Here is a 20,570-nt window from a genome sequence, read left to right as displayed (position 1 = left end):
CAATACAATTTTCATTGGGGGTGGGGGATGGAGGGCAAGACCCAGTGGATAACATACCAATAATCAAAATAGATAAAATCTAGTAGTGATAAGTGCCCTGAAGGAAGTGGTACAAAGTAAAGAGAGTGGACAGGGCCTTTAATTAAGCGGTCAGGGAATGGCCTCTTAGGAAGGGATATCTGAGCTAGAAATGGACACCAGTGGGAAGGAGGCAGACAGGCAGGCTGCCAGCAGAGGACACTCACTGCAAGTGCAGAGACTTGGCCTGCACTTGGCCTGAAAGAACCAAGTGGGTCTGCACTCAGAGAGCCTAAGGGGTGGAGTCAAGAAGTTGGAGAAGCAGGCAGAGTTTTCAGTCTAGCTTACTTTGTGCATGGGTGGGGGCATGGTGGTGTTTTGTTTGCTTCAAGACAGGGTTTCTCCATACTCTCTAGCTGTCCTAGAACTCACTATGTAGACCAAGCTAACCTTGAATTGACAGAGATCTGCCTGCCTCTACCTCCTGATTGTTGGGATAAAAGGTTTGCACCACCTGTGCCTGGCAATTTATTCCTGCAACAAAAAGAACCTAGTTTTTATCAAGTGAGAAATAAAATCCAGTTGTATTTTATAAGTTCAGTGTGACCACATTATAGAGAGTGGTAGTGAGGGGAGCTGGGAGTTTGTAGCTAGCTATCATCTTGGACACATTGTAGCTAGAGATCAGCTTGGATACATTGTAGCTAGCTATATATAGCTGACGTGAAGAGCTGGGATTTATGTTAAAGGCACAATGCTGAATTTTGGGGAGGTTTTTTGTTTGTTTTGTTTGTTTGTTTGTTTTTGGTTTTTCAAGACAGGGTTTCTCTGTATAGCCCTGGCTATCCTGGAACTCACTTTGTAGACCAGGCTGGCCTCGAACTCAGAAATCAGCCTGCCTCTGCCTCCCAAGTGCTGGGATTAAAGGCGTGTGCCACCACGCCCGGCTGATATTTTAATTTTTAAAAATTGGATTTAAATTTTTAATTATTTGGATTTTAATTTTGGGCTGATAGGGATATAAGAGAAAGAGAAGAATGAAGGATGGCCAAAGCTTTAGCATGAATGACCAGGCAATGCCTTTTCCTGATGGACATGAAAAGTTTTCCAGTTAAGGAGCAAGGGTGGAGAACTTCTCCGATGGCTCTAGGCACTCTTGTAGGAAACCACTTGTTCCTGTTCCTCTGAGCTTCCAAGGGCTGATCACATACGTATTCTCTTCGGCTCACAGGGCTCCACAGAGAGCTGTAACACCACTACAGAAGATGAAGATCTCAAAGGTAGGTGCTGGCCCTTGGAGGGGAAGGGACCCCCCCCCACATGACCTAGGTACCTCAGCATTGATGGGGCATCTGTCTTTTCTGTCCCTGGAACTGGGATTGGTACCTCCTTAAACTATAGGAGGGGTTAACCTAAAAGCTACTCTCCATGCACTGAGATAGGAGATTCTTGTCTGGTGCTAGCAGACCAAGCAAAAACAGGCTTCTTCTTTACCAAAGTCTAGAATAGCCAAATTAGCTGTTTCCAGGGCCAGAGCTTAGAGAGCTGTTCCTGTTGTTGATAATGATGTAGCATCCCAGAACGGAGGCATCTTTAGAAATAGGTCCTGGTTTTCCCAAGACCAAGGTATGTCTTAGGATGTAGAACTTTGAGTTTTAATATGAGAACAAAGGGTTGTGGTTTAAGTCAATGGTCAATGATAGAACACCTGACTGGCTGTGCACCTCTCCCCTCAAAAAAAAAAAAAAGAAAGAAAAGAAAAGACAAAACCAAAAACCCCAAGGACAGCCCCAGGTTGACTGGGATGAGTTGGCCACTCGGGCCAGGAGTGCTAGAATTGGAGCTTACCTGTTGTCTGAAGCCACATTCATCTGCCTTTGCAGGCCGGTGGTGACCACTAGCCTAAACTTGGGGCTGGCCAGGATGCCGGGGGCTGTAAGGAGCATGGAGGCCAAACCAGGGCCTCTGTCCTCCTGTTCTTTGGGTTAGCCTCTTGGAATTTCTGCCTATGCTTTCAATAAGCGACCTTGTGCTAGGCCATCAGAAAAGATAGGATGTAGGGCAGCACCATATCGTTGGGAGCCAAAAACATGGAAAGCATACATATAAGTCAGTGCGAGCAGTGCTTTCAGGGCTGCTGGGAGTGAGGTCAGAGCCGTCTGATGCCGACAGAGTAAGAGGTGTCTACACTGCTGGACTTGTGGCCTGATGGCCTAGCCCCTCTTGGATGTCTTATCTGGGAGCAGGGGTCCTTGTATAGTTGTTTTAAGGCTCCTTTGAAAGCTACAAGCCTAGATCTGCTCACCTTTGTAGCGTTCCCAGACGGGAGGCCTCTCTGGCAGAGGTAGCTGAGTGGGATGTGGTCCAGTGTCCACAGCAGCCCCAGGCCTCACCTCGCCCCGGCTCTGCAGTGCCAGTGGCTTGGGTCCTGTCCGGCTTGCTCGCTCACCTGCCTTATTCTGTTTGTTTTGGCTGCTCTGCCTTGCCCTGCCCTGCCCTGGCTGGCTAGCTGCCCCGCTCCGCACTGGGAATGGCAGCTTGGTGCCTGAAGGACGGAGCCCCCGGGACAGAACAGCCCCCTCTGCAGGCATGCAGCCCCAGCCTTCTCTCTGCTCCTCAGCCAGTAAGTGTGAGGGAGGCACATTCTGGCTTCCAACTCCCTGGCTCTTCCTGAAGCCCCTCAGGGATTTCCCCCAAGAGCAGTCAGCCCAGCCCAGCCGCCTGTCAGTCAGCTTTAGGGGCGTGGTGTCTGCCAGGGGCGGGGCCTGCTGGAGGCACTAGTCCCAGGCAGCTCTGAATTTGGAGACCAGAAAAGAGAAGAGTGGGTGGGAAACCACGGTGTGGAAGTGGGACATAGAAAGCCACTGGGATGTGTAGCAGGCTTTGATTTGACAACAGCCAGGAAGAATGATGAGAAGTCAGGTCCATGAGGTGGGAATAGGGCAAGGGTACATTGCAACAGCCTAGGAATTGTGTTGGGGTTTAGAGTTTTCTGTGGCTCAGCCATCTTAAGAGCATTGGCTCTGAATGAGACAGCCCTGATTTTGAATCTTAGCTAAGTGTGGTGGTACACAGTTATACTCCTAGCACTCAGGCGCCTGAGGCTGAAGCCTAAGGATCTCCATTTTGTTCAGGGCCAGTCTATAACTACACAGTGAGACCTGTCCCCAAAGGAAACATAAATCCCAGCTATGCTACTTTCAAAAGTCTGTCAAGTGCCTTAGCTTCCAAGAGCTTCAGTTTCCTTATCTGTTAGGGGTGGTGGTGGTGAGGGGGTCCCCACCTCAAGCACAGTAGTAGCTGCCATGGTTCCTGAGATTCAGGTTTATGTCTGTAGTTCTTTCTGTGTTAAAGTCACCTCTCTTGGTTTCGTTGCCCCACACTGTCTATCCTAAATCCAATCTTCATCACCCACAGGACCCAAGTCAGGTCCTCCAGGTAAATTTGATGGAACTCATAGGGAAGTGTTGTGTAGACATACCTGCTTGCTTCTCTAGACACAGGACAGAGCTTATCCCCCTAAGCCCCTGCTTATCCATTCAGGCTGCCCGCCTGTCAATGGTCTCTGTGGAAGTCCCTCCTGGCTTCACCTTTAGCTATGCTGCCCCCACCCCCATACTGCCCTCAGCTGTGCTGGCCCAGCTACGTCATGCTGGTACTGTTCTAATGCTCACATTTGTCTGTCTTGCAGCCTCTTGCAGCCTCTTGCGCCTGTGAGGAAAGGCTTGTGGCCTGGACCAGCCTGGGGCTCCAGTTACAGTTAGGGTTAGCCTGAACTCAGCCCAAGCTCACCCTACGTTAGAGACACCCCCTGCTAATAGTGGCTCTCGTTCTGTAAGTGAGCTAACCCTGAGAGCAAAGATGTCACCACACGCCCCTTGGGTAGGGAAGGAGGGTATACCTACCTCTCAGTCTTGTCTTGATTTTCTATAGGAACACATCCTGAGGTGAGAGCTGGGATAGGTTTCTAGTCTCTCATGAAGCTTATTCATGAGATGAGAGAAGCTGTCAAAGGTTTCCAAGTCCCAAGATCCCTGATCCCAGAAAAGCCTCATGGGAGAGATGTGTTAGAAAAAGATCCACACAGCAAACCTAGCTCTCTGGTCATCCTTTTGAAACTTTATCTCTAGGTTGATTTTGTTCTCAGGCAGACTAAGCTCTGGACTACTGAATAAGGGCTACAAGTGCAGTAATTTTTGCAGCCTGAATGAGCCCTTTCTGGTGTAAGAAGTGGTTAAGAGACAGAGAACAGCCGTATCTAGAGTTGCTAACCCTGCTAATACACAGACTCTGACTAGAGGGAGGGTTAATGACATCACAGGCTCCTCAGCTGCTAAACAATTAGATGTTTTCTGCAACCTGGTTGTTGATGGAGAGGAGGCAAAGGTCACAGGTCCATAAGTACTGGGGGGGCATAGGAAGGAGGCAGTCCTTAACTCTTCAGATGCCAAAGAGGGGGCGAGAAGGGTGGGCTTACTCCTCCTACACAGGGCCTTAAAAGACAGAGAAGGAGGACGTCTTTGACAAAGATCACAAGGGATCCCTGAAGGACAGAGGAGGGCTCTTTTGCCCCTTGGGAAGTTGCCCAGCAGGTAAATTGGTGGATTTTTCCTCCCAACAGTGAGAAAACAAGAAATCATTAAGATCACAGAACAACTGATCGAAGCCATCAACAATGGGGACTTTGAGGCCTACACGTGAGTAAAAACCCATAGCCCTCAGATTTTCTCCCAAGTCTACCTCTATTTCCCAAAAAAAAGTATCTCTGATCCTGTGGCAAGTGCAGTCTGGACCTTAATCCCTGTCTGAATCAAACCCTGCGTCCACAGGCTCGCTCGCTCGCTCGGATTCCTTCTAGGTAGACTCCCCACAACTGAGCCTGCCTGCCTGCCTGCCCTGTCATCCTGACTCTGGGTGGGAGAGGAGGACTGCTAATGGCTCTGCAGTCAAACCTGAAGAGCCTTATCTTGTCAGCTGTAGCTCAACCCAACTGATGAACAAGACCTGTAGTCCCATAGAGGCCTGGCAGGCTGTTTTTACCCTCCACCCCACCCTCGGCCCTCTTTTCTGCAGGAAGATTTGTGACCCAGGCCTCACTTCCTTTGAGCCAGAAGCCCTTGGTAACCTCGTGGAAGGAATGGATTTCCATAAGTTTTACTTTGAGAATCGTGAGTGGGTTCGTGCTGCTGATAAACTCCTGCCTGCCCCTCTACCCCTGCCTCTGTCCCTACCCACCCTTTACCCTAGTTACCTCTCTTTGCCTTATCTGACCTCCCCACTGCATCCTGCTCTGTTCGCTCGCTTCCTTATGCCCTGCTGGCTTTTAACTGGCTCTGCTCAAAAGCTGAGTGCCCGTTCACTTGGCAGCTGTATCAGGCGCTGGTGAGCATCACCGTTAGGGTCACTGTATTTCTTTAAGCAGCACCTGTCTCCAAGACAGACTGTAAACTCTTCAAGATTAATTCAAGATGATCTCAGCAAGTAGTAATGAAGGTCTGTGTCTGCAGGGTTCACAATCAAGGAAATTGTAAACAGGATAAGAATGTGTAAGCCAGTAACAGAGCAGTAATGGTGAGCTGTGAGGTCAGATTGTGGCAAGGATGCCCTGGACATGGAGGGAGCCGAGCATCTGGATAGGGGAGGTCTATAAGCTCCTGCAAGTGCCAGAACGGAATCATCACGCCCTCCATCTCTACCCTCATTCTTCAGTTTCCCTTCTTCTTGTCCACTTTATCCCTGGTGTCTCTGTTCTGCCCTGGGTTTTATGTTGTGGCTCTTTCCCCCACTGACTCTGTGCATGTGACTGTCCCACACTGTAGCTGCCTCCGTAATCCCTTAGCTATCTAAGTAATGCTAGTAGTCAGGGCAGTGTTTATCTTAGTTCCAGGGGAGGCCTCTTGCAGCCACTGTAGGACTGGAGTGAACTAAAGGGAGTCAGACATATGCTGAAGTGCCAGTCCAGCTCCAGAGAACCCTGGGAACTTGGGGCGGGGGGATCCTGAGCTGGGAGCTTTGGAGATTTCAAACTTTGATGTGCCTTTTCTTTTTAAGTCACAAATTGATTTTTTTTTTTTTTTTTGGTTTTTCGAGACAGGGTTTCTCTGTGTAGCTCTGGCTGTCCTGGAACTCACTTTGTAGACCAGGCTGGCCTCGAACTCAGAAATCCGCCTGCCTCTGCCTCCCGAGTGCTGGGATTAAAGGCGTGCGCCACCACGCCCGGCTTCACAAATTGATTTTGAATGTATGGCTCTTATGATTTTTCTCTTCTAGCCTTAGCTAGGGGCAAAATAAGTTTAGAACTTTTAAACACCAGCCTAACCAAGTAGAAAAACCACAGGTTTTATTAGAGCCACATGGTCCTTAGTTTAAAATATCTTATTTGACTTGAGTCTTTTTTTTTTCCCTTCATATAGTGAAGAAAATATCAGTAAAAAATTACATTTCTCTTGCATGTAAAACCTCAGCATAATACCTGAGAAGTGTGCTTGCTAGACTTGTTACCCACATTCTCTTCCTTTTGGATGAAACTAATGCAATGGAGGATCGTGGCCTCTGTGGGGCGATGTTGGGGTACTTGGGGATTCTAGAAATGGCTGCTGGAGCTAGAGTCAAGAAGGTACAGCCTGGCAGGAATGTGAGTGTCCAAGCCTAATGCCTGATACCTCCCCTTCCTTGCCCTGCCCCCTGCAGTCCTGTCCAAGAACAGCAAGCCTATCCACACCACCATCCTAAACCCTCACGTCCACGTGATTGGGGAGGACGCAGCTTGCATCGCCTATATCCGGCTCACTCAGTACATCGACGGGCAGGGTCGGCCTCGGACCAGTCAGTCAGAGGAGACCCGGGTGTGGCACCGCCGGGACGGCAAGTGGCTCAATGTCCACTATCACTGCTCAGGGGCCCCTGCCGCACCGCTACAGTGAGCTCAGCCACAGGTGCTCCTTGTTGGGGAGAAGGGACTGGGAAGGGGAGAGATGGCTTGAATGGCTGAAGGGTAGGAGGTGGCTCTCTAGGAAGAAGTGCGGGCCCTCCCAGAGGGGTGGGACAAACTGGGCAATGTAGTTTTGATAAGCTACGCTCTGTAATCAGACAGACTCCAGATTTGGTGCAAGCATCCTTCCCACGCTGAGCCTTAGTTTCTTTACTTATCAAAGGATGGATGAGAAGGATATATTAAAGCACTGAGTAGGCCCTCAAATGTGAGAGTGCTGTGTTTAAACGTTAGCCTCTCCTGTTCCAGTCCTCTCAAGGACATAGCCAAGTGTGTGCTGTACCAAAGCCCCGTGAATTACCTGTGTTCTCATTGTCCTCTTCTGTTCTGTTGCCACCTCCTATTCCATTTGACAGGGGCATTAGGAGATTCCAGCTGGAGGTTGAACCTTCGCAGCCAGTGACTCTGGAGGGCCTGAGTGACAGCGGCGGTCCTGTTCGTTTGAGGTTTAAAACAATTCAATTACAAAGTGGCAGCAGCCAATGCACGCCCCTGCATGCAGCCCTCCCGCCCGCCCTTCGTGTCTGTCTCTGCTGTACCGAGGTGTTTTTTACATTTAAGAGAAAAAAAAAAAAAAGAAAATAAGATTGTTTAAAAAAACGGAATTCATACCATGATGCGTTTTAAAACAACTGATAGCCCTTGGGCTTGCAAGGAGACAGGAGTTTGTGTGATGCTCATCCAGGCATGAACAGTGGGCTCACCCACCAGTATTGAAGAGGTGAGCTTGGCCTCAGGCCCCCATGGATTCAGGGGGACCAGGCAAGGACTCTTGACAGAGCTTTGGTCATGGACAAAGCCATGGTGTGGTTGCAGCCCAGAGGTGGCCTGATCACCCCAGTTCTAGGAGTGGACATCGTCAGAACATGCATTGACACCTAGTATGAGAAAGACGCAAACACCGTGGCCGCTGGACCTACACCTGAGAGAAGGCAGCACTGCCAGCCTGCTGTGTGTGGAGGCAGCTGTGAGGCGTGGCCTCAGGACTGAAAGCCTGGACTTTGCTGTACCGTTCCAGTTAGCGTAGACAGGAAGAGAATTGGTGCTGCAGAAGTGTGTCCGCCAATGAGAAACCTCGCTCGTCTGACATGCACTTAACTCATCCATTTCTAGAGGATGCACAATGCACGTGGGCCTGAGACTGAGGCCTGATTTCTGCTGGTGGAAAGGGGAGGGATTGCTACTTTGTTTCCTGTTGGTTTTCCTGACATAACAAGGAGAGATCCAGAAGTCGATGGCCAGGGCTCCTTTTGCCACTTTAGGCAGGTGTTTGTGTGCTGATCTGGACCATCTTTGTCTTGTATTTTCATGGTGGTGGTCCCCATGCTGACCCTCATCTAGGCCTGGGCCCTCTGCCAAGTGCCCCTGTGGGATGGGAGGAGTGAGGCAGTGGGATAAGAGTTGGTGGTTGTTTCTATGCATTCTGGCTGCCCTCTGGGCTGCCTCCCTTCTTCCCATGCTGCACGCCCAACTCTTTCCCTGGGTTTGAGATTGAACTGACTGCTTGGGTGAGAAGTGTCCTCTTTAAAGAGGCTCTTTATTGACCAACTGAAGTATAGACTTTTCTGCTGGACAATCTGCATGGGCATCACCCCCTCGCCTGCATGTACCCACAAAGGGGTCCAGAGCCAAGGCTCCTGCATTCATTGTCCCTCTCTGTGCTCAAGGAGGTCCATTCCAGGAAGAAAAGGTCTATACCTTAGGCAGATAACAGAGAAGATAATGGAAGAGGCAATTGGTCATAGTCTTGGTCTTGGTTCCCTCCCACCAAACAACTGCACATTATCTGCATTGGGGGTGGGGGTGGGGGGAAGGTGGGTAGATTTCAGCTCCTTGGGTGACCTTCAGGAGGCACAGGAGCTGGGAAAAGAGAACTACAGAGTTTGGAGCCAGCTGAGAAGAAAACAAACTCATGGGTGCTGGTGCTTGAATTTAGCCAGGCTCCTCAAGCACTTGTGCATGCCTCAGACCCTGGACCCTAGTCCCTTCCTGCCCTGCAGCCTGCAGTGCCAGCCAACAGATACCTTCATCACAGGGTTTGGTTTTGCTGGCTTGAAGACAACAAATGGTCTTAGAGCTCATTAAGACCCATAGCTTCATGTGGCTGCTCCAGCCCCACTTCTTAGCGTTCTTACTCCACTTCTGGGGCTAATGTCAGCATCTATAGACTATTAATAGACTATTTAAAAAACATACCACCTTTTAAACAGGAAATGGAAGGCATTTGATGCAGAACTTTTGCATGATGACATAGAAATAATTTAAAATAGTGTTTGTTCTGAATGTTGGTAGTCCCTTCATAGCTTTGTTACAATGAAACCTTGAAGATATTTAATAAAATAACCTTTAAACAGTCCATTGTGTTATTGCTGTTGGAGGCTCGTAGCCGTGGGCTTAGATTTTAGCAGCCTGCGTGACAAGGCTTCACTAGGAGACGAACATCTTTTCCCCATTCCCTTGGGGAGCAAGGAAGAAAACTTCTCATAAACTCAGCCTGGGCTGCTGTATTGGGGAGGGTGGCAAGGAGGAAGTGGCCTCTTACGCGGTGGGCCGAGCCTTCGCCCCGCCCCTGGCGGAGGTGGCCCCGCCCTTGGTGCGCGGGCTCCCTCCTCCTCCGCGGGTCTGAGTGGACAGGCCTGGGCCCTGGGCCCGCCCCGACGCTCCGCAGACTGTGCCACCCGGCGTGGAGGACGGGGTCCGCCCTGGTGGGCTGAGCGCGAGGCCGGAGGGCTGGGAGGCTGCGGCTGGGCTGAGCACTGCGGAGGGCTGTCGGCTTATCCCAGGTCCCGGTCACGCAGCGGCCACGCTCGGGGAGCGCGCGGACCTGAGCGGGCAGCACGAGCCGCAGCGCGCCGCCTCCCCCTGGTGGGAGCGGTACTTGAGCCCGACTGCGGCGGAGCGTTCGCTCGGAGATGGCGGAGCCGCCGCGACGCGGCCCGAGGCCCCGCGAGCAGGGAAGCCGGGCGGCCCCGGGACGCGGCAGGGCCCGGGGACAGCGGGGACGCCGCCCACTCCACCGGGTGAGCCATCTTTGAGAGCAGTCTCCCGTCCACGGTCGCCCTCGGTTCTCCCCATCAGACTTCCCGCGAGTGTCGCCACCGAAACCACCCGCAGGGTCGCCCTGGCGACCACCCATCTGGCCCTGTGCACCCTGCCCCGTGTCCCAGCCGCTGGCCTCCCCACAGTTGCCTCATTCCGGCCACTCCGCCCAGGTCACACGGGGTTCTTAAAGCCAGTGCCTGTCTGGATGCCAACTCTCGGCCGCACCCCTGCCCCTTTCCCTCCAGCTCCCCCACCTGTGGGCTCCCCATTTCTTTGGCGATCCCGTAGTTCCCGCAGGAGGGTCCTTATATCCTCAAGGTCAGGTCCTTCCTCTCACAGCGTGGCCTCTGTTGTTTATCCAGTGGTGGGCCCACACCTCCAGCCCACCCTGACCCTGTATTTGCTGCCCGCTTTGGCTGACGACCCTTGGGTTTCTCCTTCCTCAGAAACTTTCCACTGCCACACACATGTTCTTCCTCCAACATTAGTCATCCCGCTGCTCCCCCACCAAAAGTTCTCACATGATCCCCTCTCTAAATCTCACTGGCTTCCTCTAGGTATGAAGCTAAAATACAGTGGTTACAACACAGGAGGTTGACAGGCCTGACCTTTGAATCCCAGTTCATCCACAAACGGAGCTTTGTAATCTCGGGTAAGTTACTAAACTTCTCTGGGCCTGAAATTATGCGTGTGTAAAATGGAACTACTACTAGTTATATGTGTTTTCACAGCTGTTAGAGCTGACATTAAATACAGGTGCTTCTCGATTTACTGATAAACCTTTAAGATATCCTAAATTACTGACCACAAGAGCTTATCAGTGCATGCCCTCCGCTCTGTGACGCCAGTTGCTTCACCTTCTGTCTGTGTGGCGGAGCAAGTACTTGCAGTGTGTCTCAAATGGAAAGTATTGTTGGGGCTGGAGAGGTAGCTTAGTGGTTCCAAACTTCCAAAGGTCCTGAGTTCAATCCTCAGCACCCACATGGTGGCTTACAGTCTGATGCTGTCTTCTGGTGTGCAGATGTACATGTAGACAAAGTACCTATATCCATAGAGTACATAAGTAAAAATAAACCAAAAAAAAAAAAAAAAGGAGAGAGAGAGAGAGAGAGAGAGACACTGGCATGGTGGCGCATGCCTTTAATCCTAGCATTTAGGAGACAGAGGCAGGTGGATTTCTGAGTTTGAGGCCAGCCTGGTCTACAAAGTGAGTTCCAGGACAGCCAGGGCTACACAGAGAAACCCTGTCTCGAAAAACCAAAAAAAAAAAAAAAAAGAAGAAGAAGAACTATTGTGTCTACAAATCCACTACCTTAGGAAAGGATTAAAACTCTAGGACCTGAGGTTGGAACTCCTGGGAGAGCACTTGCTGAGCCTGTGCAAGACCACACATCCCATCCCTGGCACTGAAAACCAAAACCCACAAACATTTGAAGTATCCTTCTTACTAAGTGTTTACCATTTGCACATTGGTTTTGTCGTTGGTTGGTGGTGGTGGTTTGGTTTGTTTTTTTAAGAAAGTGTTCTTCCATGTAGCCCTGGCTGTCCTAGAACTTGCCCTATAGACCAGACTGGCCTCAAACTCAGAGATCGTCCTGCCTCTGCCTTCTAAGGGCTTATATTAAAGGCGTGCGCCATTACCTCCCAGTTTCATTTGCAGATTGTAATAAGTCAGAGTCAGGTCTGTCTGTAGATGCAAAGCTCTAGAAGGATGTCCAACAAGTAGTAAGCGCTCAGTATATGTTATTATTAAACCAGTGAACATGTGAAGTATAGCTTGCTTTCCTTGAATTCTCACTGCTGTTATCCCTGTTAGAATTTAGATGTTCCTGCCAGGCAGTGGTGGTACATGCCTTTGATCCTGCACTCAGGAGATGGAGGCAGGCAGAATCGGAGGCTAGCCTGGTCTCTATGGTAGCCAGGGCTACACAAAGAAACCCCTTTCTATAAAAACAAACAAAAGAATTCAGTTCTTCCCATGATCTACACCTCTTCCTCCTACTTCCACTCTCTCCCCTGTCTTCCCATCCCCCCACCCCCACCCCCGCCACTGCATTTAGAGCGTCATACACTATAAGCATGGGCTTTGCCCCATCACAGCTTTTCTTTTAATTTATTTGTATTTCATGTGTATTATGTTTTGCCTGCATGTATGTCTGTGTCAGATCCCCTGGAACCAGAGTTATAGACAACTATGGTCTACCATGTGGGTGCTGGGAATTGAACCCATCCATCCTGTGGAAGAGCAGCCAGTGCTCTTAACCACTGGGCTGTCTCTCCAGCCCCCATCAGCTTTTCTTTTATGTCCCAGCTGTCTTATTTTAATGAGTTTTACCGAGATCAGAGTGAACCCTATATAAATAGTCATAAATCATCTCTGTGGATTCTGAAGGACCTTGTCTCTGCCTGAGGGCCACCGAGGTGCGTGTGCTAGAGTGGGAGGGAGAACAGGGTTGCCAGCTACCGACCTTTCTGAGATTGGCTAAAATAAAAAGGGGCTGTAAACTTGCAGCAGTCTTTTATAAGAAAAAGAAACTGTCAGGTTAGATTTCCTTAGAGCTGTTTTCTGGTCACCTGACCCTCAAGTCACTTTCTGTCCCTAGCCCCCATCCCTCATGTTCCTCCAGTCTGTTGCCCAGCAGCTCCTGTGCTGTTCTGGAATGAGGATATAGTAGCACCTCAGTTAGTTTCGGAAGGAGAAGCAGAAGGGGAAGGGAAAGACTCTGGATTCAGCTTTCTGGGTTTCTTGGGTGCTAGTGATGACATGCCCTGCCCTGGGTGTGCACTGTCTCTTCTCTGCTGATTCTGCTGTGGGTGGAGAGAGAGTATGGGGTAGTTTTTTTATAAGTATTGGAGAGGAAAGCCTCCCAAGTTCTGGGCTCAGAAGCTAATAGCATGATTAGCTCTCCCCGTTCCTCAGGTTCCCCTACCATAGTGTGCACATGACGGCAAGTTCGTTAGTACTGTCGGCTGTGGTGATGGATGTGATTGATGTAGGAGATTAAGACTCAGGAGGCTTCTCCTATCTGATGTTTCGTTGGATCATGAGACTTCTAAGATGTGCCATCCACTTGTTATCAAGAGCCCACCAGAGCTCCTGCTCGTTGGCAGACTTCTCAGACACAGGATGGGACTTTCTTTCAGAGTAGAGCTCTGTTCACCCTCCTGGCTGTTTGGTCTCTGTGGATAGGCTCTTTCATAACTTGAGTCACTGCCCCAGCTTGAACACAGAGGAATTTGGATGTTCCCTAAGAAAGTGAACGAGCTATGAAGCCAAGGTATGGGATCCAACTTATGTTCTTCTACCTAAGCTTCACTCCTTTCTAAAGAACAAAGTGTGTGGGCTGCGGAGAGAGCTTAGTGCGGAGAGTGCCTGCTGTGCCAGTGTGCGGGATCTGGGTTTAGATTCCCAGACCCCATGGAAACCCACACATCCCCAGCACAGAGAAGTAAGGCCCAGGGTTTGCTAGCCAGCCCAGCCATTCTAACTGGAACAGAGAGCTTCAGGTTCAGTGAGAGACGGTCTCAAAAGTATGAGAGCAGTAAAGGAAGGCACTGATAGCAGCCTCTGGCTCTGTACGCACTCACGCACACACACATACAAGCACAGAAGAGAGTATCACATATGCATGGGGTAAGAGATGGGACAAGGAGAATGGCTAATGGACAGACTTTCAAAGGAAGAAGTAACCCATCAATTTCTCTGCTTTACAGATTGTAAGGGCCAAGCTTGTGGACTTCACTGACTTCTGATCTAAGAATCTCCACCAGGGCTGAGGGAGCTCAAGTTTCAGCCTGAGGCATGGGCCAGGAGGCCATGGTGACCTGAGACCCGTGGATTCTGTCCAGTACACCCTGTTGCTCCTTCTGCCTCCCCTCTCCTGTATTGAAAGCGTTTGTGTTCATCTCATCAGGGACCTGACCCTAAGAGAATCCTTCCCCTGCCAAGACAGTTCCAGCCCCCAGAACTCATCACCCCATCTCCTGAGGTGGCCCCTATCCTCCCTCTCTTCTCCTCGCCATGCTCCAGCTGTGGAAGGTGGTGCGCCCTGCTCGGCAACTGGAACTGCACCGCCTCATACTGCTGCTGATTGGTTTCAGTCTTGTCTCCATGGGATTCCTGGCTTACTACGTGTCCACCAGCCCCAAGGCCAAGGAACCCTTGCCTCTGCCCTTGGGAGACTGTAGTAGCAGTGGGGCAGCTGGCCCTGGCCCTGCACGGCCACCAGTCCCACCTCGACCCCCAAGGCCTCCAGAAACAACTCGAACGGAGCCTGTGGTCCTCGTGTTTGTGGAAAGTGCATACTCACAACTGGGGCAGGAGATTGTGGCCATCTTGGAATCTAGTCGCTTTCGTTATAGCACTGAGCTAGCTCCTGGCCGAGGGGATATGCCCACACTGACTGATCATGCCCATGGCCGCTATGTCTTAGTCATCTATGAGAACCTTCTAAAGTATGTGAACTTAGATGCCTGGAGCCGGGAACTGCTGGACCGGTACTGTGTGGAGTATGGCGTGGGTATCATTGGCTTTTTCCGAGCCCGCGAGCACAGCCTGCTGAGTGCTCAGCTCAAGGGCTTTCCCCTTTTCCTACACTCAAACCTGGGGCTCCGGGACTACCAAGTGAATCCTTCCGCCCCTCTACTCCATCTCACCCGCCCTAGCCGCCTGGAGCCAGGACCACTGCCTGGTGATGACTGGACCATCTTCCAGTCCAATCACAGCACTTATGAGCCCGTGCTTATTGCCAGCCATCGGCCAGCTGAGCTCTCCGTGCCAGGACCAGTTCTTCGGCGGGCCCGGCTCCCCACCGTGGTGCAGGACTTGGGGCTTCATGATGGCATACAGCGGGTGCTGTTTGGACATGGCCTTTCTTTTTGGCTTCACAAACTTGTTTTTGTTGATGCTGTTGCATACCTCACTGGGAAGCGCCTCTGCCTGGATCTTGACCGCTACATCTTAGTAGATATCGATGACATCTTTGTGGGCAAGGAAGGCACTCGCATGAAGGTGGCTGATGTTGAGGTCAGTTGGTTTTGGTTTTGGTTTTTTTCTCTTCCGTTTATTTTGCTAGAAAATTTACCACCTCTGGCTATCAGATTCCCTGCTTTGATTCTAAGATGAGCATAGATACATTCTCTACTTTTTATAGTTGGAAATAAAGCTACTTACTGTATATTTCTCAGTCTGTCTTCTCCTGATTTGGCATTTCTCTACTATTTCTTCCAGGCTTTGTTGACCACTCAGAACAAACTCAGGACCTTAGTCCCCAACTTCACCTTCAACCTGGGCTTCTCGGGCAAGTTCTATCATACCGGTGAGTTCATTTCCTCTGCTCTTAGCCATTGCAGTGTGATCTGTCTCTAAAGAGACAGTCAATACTAAAGTATTGACTCTGAAAGGGACAGAGTTTAGGGACATAGTTCAGTGATGAGCTAGTGATGGACCAGGATTAGCACAGGTGGCTGAAAAACACTCAGGCAGTGGAGCAAACAGAAAACCTCAGGCCCTGGGCAGAGTCAGTAATGTCCAAAGGATGGAAAATGGTCAGAGTTGTTACAAAACGAAGGGCATAGGGCTGACTGGCTATGACCAGCAGTCAGTGTGTGATCACAGGGACAGAAGAGGAGGATGCTGGGGACGACATGCTGCTGAAGCACCGCAGAGAGTTCTGGTGGTTCCCTCACATGTGGAGCCACATGCAGCCACACCTCTTCCACAACCGCTCTGTGCTAGCTGACCAGATGAGGCTCAACAAACAGTTTGCTTTGGTGAGACCCTTGAATCTCTTCCGAATACTTTCTCCCAGAGATAATGTTTCCTTTTTAATCCCCTGCCCCCACCGTCGATCCCCTGTCCCCTACCTTCCTAGTTTTCTTTCTTTGGAGGCATCCCCACCCTCTTTACCCTCTACTCCCCAAACTCCACCAGGTCCTGGTGAGAGTCTATGCCGTTCCCAGGAGCATGGGATTCCTACGGATCTGGGGTATGCTGTGGCTCCCCACCACTCTGGCGTGTACCCCATCCACTCGCAGCTCTATGAGGCCTGGAAATCTGTCTGGGGCATCCAGGTGACCAGCACTGAGGAGTACCCCCATCTGCGTCCTGCTCGCTACCCGCCGTGGCTTCATTCACAATGGCATCATGGTGAGGGAGTCCCACTACACATTTCCCACTACAGATCAAAGTTTGACATTTAGACAGCCTTCAAATAGGAGTGACTTGTGGCTTGTCATCTGCCAGCCCAAGGTATCCACAAAAAATGATAATGCATATAGTAAAAAAATTTTTAAAGATTTGATTATGTGTGTGTACTCTATCTGCATGTACACCTGCATGCTAGAAGAGGGCATCAGATCCCATTACAGATGATTGTGGGCCACCTTGTGGTTGCTGGGGATTGAACTCAGGAAGAGCAGCAATAAAGCAGTGCTCTTAACTGCTGAGCCATCTTTGCAGCCCTGCATATAGTAAATTTTCTTACTATGACTTCAAACCAGGCCTCTCTGAAGCCAGGGAATTCCAGTGCGTCCTGACGTTGGTCCATATCTGCTCTCCATCTTACCATTCACATCGCATCTATCCCTGTATCTTCTTTTCCTCTCAGGTGCTCCCCCGGCAAACATGTGGCCTCTTCACCCACACGATCTTCTATAATGAGTATCCTGGAGGTTCTCGTGAACTAGATCGAAGCATCCGAGGTGGAGAGCTCTTTCTGACAGTGCTGCTTAATCCGGTAAGGTGCCAGAAGGAAACCGGAAGACTAGAAAGCCAAAGTGTTGTCAAGCCAGAGCCTTTGTGCACCAGTGCTGGTGCTGGGATAGGGGTTCTCTAAATCTCATAGGTAAGTATCCTCTTGCAGATCAGTGTCTTTATGACCCATCTGTCAAACTATGGAAATGACCGGCTGGGCCTGTACACCTTTGAGAGCCTGGTGCGCTTCCTCCAGTGCTGGACACGACTGCGCCTACAGACCCTTCCTCCTGTCCCTCTCGCACAAAAGTACTTTGAACTTTTTCCTCAGGAACGAAGCCCCCTGTGGCAGGTAAGGCTGGAGCTCAGGCTGACCTGATCTGAGTGGGGGTCAGGGTTACAGGATTAGTCCTGATCAGACTCGTGGCCTAACCTTCAGAATCCCTGTGATGACAAGAGGCACAAAGATATCTGGTCCAAGGAGAAAACCTGTGATCGACTCCCCAAGTTCCTCATTGTGGGACCACAGAAGACAGGTAAATTATCCACAATTTATCTTACGCTGCCTTCTCATACCTACTTCTCATTATTCAAATCTCTTGAGAAAAGGATTTATTTTTTAAAAAATTATTATTTATATAGTGTGCTTGCATATATATATGCATATATATATATATATGTATGTATGTATGTATACACATGTGCAGGACAGCTTGAGAGAATTAGTTATTTTCACTGTGTTGTGTTTTGTTGGGTTTTGGTTTTCTTGGGTTTTACTGTGTAGTTTTGGCTATCTTGGAACTCCTCAAACTCCCAGAGATCTTTGCCTGTCTCTGCATCCCAAGTGCTGGGAAATAAAGGTTGCACTACAATGTATATATATTTTTAATTTTGTGGTTTTTATTTGTTTAGGGTTTTTTTTTTTTTTTTGGTCTTTTTGTTTTTGTTTTTGTTTGTTTGGGGTTTTTTGTTTTTTGTTTTTTTGAGACAGGGTTTCTCTGTATAGCCCTGGCTGTCCTGGAACTCACTCTGTAGACCAGGCTGGCCTCGAACTCAGAAATCCACCTGCCTCTGAGTGCTGAGATTAAAGGTGTGTGCCACCACATCCGACTCTATTTGTTTAGTTTTTGAAACAGTCTCGTTGCCCAAGCCAACCCCAATCCTCTGATCTCTTTGCTTCAGTTTTCCAAGTACTGTAATTACATTTGTAAGCCACTTACCTGGTTCTGTCACAGAGTTTAAAAGATAGATAAATAGGGGCTGGGGTATTTGCTGATCATGTACAGAACCCTGGATTCCAGCCCCATCATAAAGCCAGTATAGTAGAGCAGGAAGGATCAGAAGCCCTCACTTGCTATACAGGAAGTGAGGCCAGCGTAGGCCACATAAGATCCTGTCTCAAAAGTCAATTAGATAGCAAGACATGGTTGTAAAGGCTGTAGTCCCAGCACTCTGGGAAGCACAGGCAGGCGAGTGTGAGCTTCAGCCCCTGCCTGGTCAGAGTGTATTCAAGGATGCCTGGCAATTTAGTAAGACCTAACCTCAAAATAAGAAAAGCAAAGAGGTCAGAGACCACAGCTCTATGGCAAAGCATCTACCATTTTTAAAGGCCTAGACTCAGTCCTGAGTGCTAGGGAGGGGGAGTCTACAAGCGCTACAGATAAAGCGGAGGGTGAGAGCCACTGGCCCCATCCTGGGCCTCTCAGGCTTGCTTTCTCTCCCTTTGCTTTGGCTGAAGGGAGTTTTATAACCCACAAGTGAGTATTTCCTTACTTCCTTCAAACTCCTGCTGTTGGGCTGGCTGCTTTTGGACTAGGCTGGCCTTTCTCTTCCTGCAGGCACCACGGCTATTCACTTCTTCCTGAGCCTGCACCCAGCTGTAACAAGCAGTTTTCCCAGCCCTAGCACCTTTGAGGAGATTCAGTTCTTCAATGGCCCTAATTACCACAAGGGGATCGACTGGTGAGCCTGGGTCCCCTTGCTTGTTCCTCAGAGCAGCACTGCCTTCTCCAACAGATAACCAGCCTTGCCAGCTCACAAAGTCTGGGCTTGCCACTGAGATCTCTTTTCTCTGCTTCTCTCTAGGTACATGGACTTCTTCCCTGTTCCTTCCAATGCCAGCACTGATTTCCTGTTTGAAAAAAGTGCCACCTACTTTGACTCGGAGGTCGTTCCACGGCGGGGGGCTGCCCTTCTGCCAAGAGCCAAGATCATCACTGTGCTCATCAACCCGGCTGACAGGGCCTACTCCTGGTACCAGGTATGTCTCAAGTGAGGGACACACTGGGCCTTCAGGGAGAGGTGGAGAGGGTAGCTCCTGCTAGAGACACAGAAAGGAATGAGCATCGGGAAACTAAACTAGTCCTTAAGGAGAGGTACCAATGCTGTTGTCACCAGACAAGAGTATGGCCAGAACCATTGTCAAATGAGCACCTTGTCCCTTTGTGTTTTCTGTCCTGCAGCACCAGCGAGCACACGGAGACCCCATTGCTCTGAACTACACCTTCTACCAAGTGATTTCAGCTTCTTCTCAGGCCCCTCTGCTACTTCGATCCTTGCAGAACCGTTGTCTTGTTCCTGGCTACTATTCTACCCACCTTCAACGCTGGCTGACTTACTATCCCTCTGGACAGGTACAGTCTCCCAAAAGCCGTTATTAGGGTATCCCATCCCTTCCTCCCAGTCTTCTTAAGAATTGAAAGGGAGCCGCATCCCTGTCCCTTCAGTTGCTGATTATGGATGGGCAGGAGCTTCGTGTCAACCCGGCAGCCTCAATGGAGACCATCCAGAAGTTCCTGGGTGTCACCCCCTTTCTGAACTACACGAGGACCCTCAGGTGGGAAGGAAGGTTTTATGGGGAAAGGGAAAGAGGTTCTGTTAGGAAGAGACCTCTCTCCCTGTGGGCAAGGAGGGTTGGGTGCCTTTGTGTACCCCTTCTCCCTGACACCTAATGGCCTGTTGCTTTGAGTAGGTTTGATGAAGATAAAGGATTTTGGTGCCAGGGCCTTGAAGGTGGTAAGACTCGTTGTCTTGGGAGAAGCAAAGGCCGGAGGTACCCAGACATGGACATGGAGGTAAGTGGAACCTGGGTTACAGCTGCCACTCCACCGCCAGGGTCTGACCTTGCTGTATCTTTTACTATTTGTTTCTCCTCTCACTTTTTTCTCCCATCAGTCTCGCCTTTTCCTTACGGATTTTTTCCGGAACCATAATTTGGAGCTATCGAAGCTGCTGAGTCGGCTTGGCCAGCCAGCCCCCTTGTGGCTTCGGGAAGAATTGCAACATTCCAGTGTGGGCTGATGCCCCAGTCTTTCTTTACCAGCAAAAAGCCTGCTAACTTCACTGAGGGGCAAGCCTTAGAGCAGAACCCACAGGGGGATTAACATGGCCTGACCCCTTACCCCTCTACCTCAGTGGCCCCCAGGATTGGAATGGCTGAAAAGGGAGGGGCATCCATCTCTTTCCCATAGTTTTGGGACCTAATAAAGGGGCTTCCCTTGGCATCCCCCCATGGTACTAGGTACCTTTGACCTATGAACCTGGGAGGTGAGGAAGAGGGTCCTGGGAAGGGGTAAGAAGACTATATTCAGTGGTTTCCTTCCTCGTGCCCAGCAGTTTACCTGTCAATGCCTACCCCTGAGAGGCCCCTTTGCTATGGCCTCTTTAGTCAAGACAGTGGGATCTACCTGTGGCCTGGCCTCTCTAATGTCATTCACATTGAATGGGGATGAGGTCAGACAGTTGCTCATAGAGCCATATATGAGCCCTAGCTGTGGGCTAGAAATGTCCTTAATAAACATTCTTATTTTTCTGTTTTGTCTGCTT

General features: G+C 50.0%; 2 protein-coding genes across 17 annotated transcripts in view; both read left to right on the top strand.

Moving 5' to 3' along the window:
- Camk2g (calcium/calmodulin dependent protein kinase II gamma) overlaps window positions 1–9,374 on the top strand; it is a 59,397-nt gene extending 50,023 nt beyond the window's left edge. For 8 of the 16 annotated variants that reach the window (XM_021182528.3, XM_021182527.2, XM_029468804.2 and 5 more), the window contains 6 exons: window positions 1,250–1,298; window positions 2,528–2,641; window positions 4,640–4,715; window positions 5,092–5,186; window positions 6,709–6,953; window positions 7,366–9,374. In XM_021182528.3, the coding sequence (XP_021038187.1) occupies window positions 1,250–1,298; window positions 2,528–2,641; window positions 4,640–4,715; window positions 5,092–5,186; window positions 6,709–6,941 (567 nt within the window). In that variant the 3' untranslated portion in view covers window positions 6,942–6,953; window positions 7,366–9,374. The remainder of the gene's footprint in view (window positions 1–1,249; window positions 1,299–2,527; window positions 2,642–4,639; window positions 4,716–5,091; window positions 5,187–6,708; window positions 6,954–7,365) is intronic. The other 8 variants (XM_021182531.3, XM_021182529.3, XM_029468809.2 and 5 more) reach the window with 1 other exon arrangement.
- A 296-nt stretch (window positions 9,375–9,670) lies between these two features.
- On the top strand, window positions 9,671–20,556 carry Ndst2 (N-deacetylase and N-sulfotransferase 2). The gene is given in 16 exon segments (XM_021181784.2): window positions 9,671–10,029; window positions 10,609–10,703; window positions 13,766–15,077; window positions 15,282–15,369; window positions 15,669–15,823; window positions 16,013–16,168; window positions 16,170–16,199; window positions 16,660–16,788; window positions 16,915–17,097; window positions 17,185–17,281; window positions 18,584–18,707; window positions 18,831–19,005; window positions 19,208–19,378; window positions 19,472–19,581; window positions 19,717–19,819; window positions 19,920–20,556. Coding segments are annotated over 14 exon segments (2,652 nt in total). The 5' UTR covers window positions 9,671–10,029; window positions 10,609–10,703; window positions 13,766–14,072; the 3' UTR covers window positions 20,046–20,556.
- The last annotated feature ends 14 nt before the right edge of the window (window positions 20,557–20,570 follow it).

The sequence above is a fragment of the Mus caroli genome, unplaced genomic scaffold (genome assembly GCF_978045245.1).
Source record: "Mus caroli unplaced genomic scaffold, Mus_caroli_1 scaffold_12, whole genome shotgun sequence".
Taxonomy (NCBI): Eukaryota; Metazoa; Chordata; class Mammalia; order Rodentia; family Muridae; genus Mus; species Mus caroli.
The sequence above is the reverse complement of the archived record's forward strand: the minus strand, read 5'-3'. Positions and strand labels throughout refer to the sequence as shown.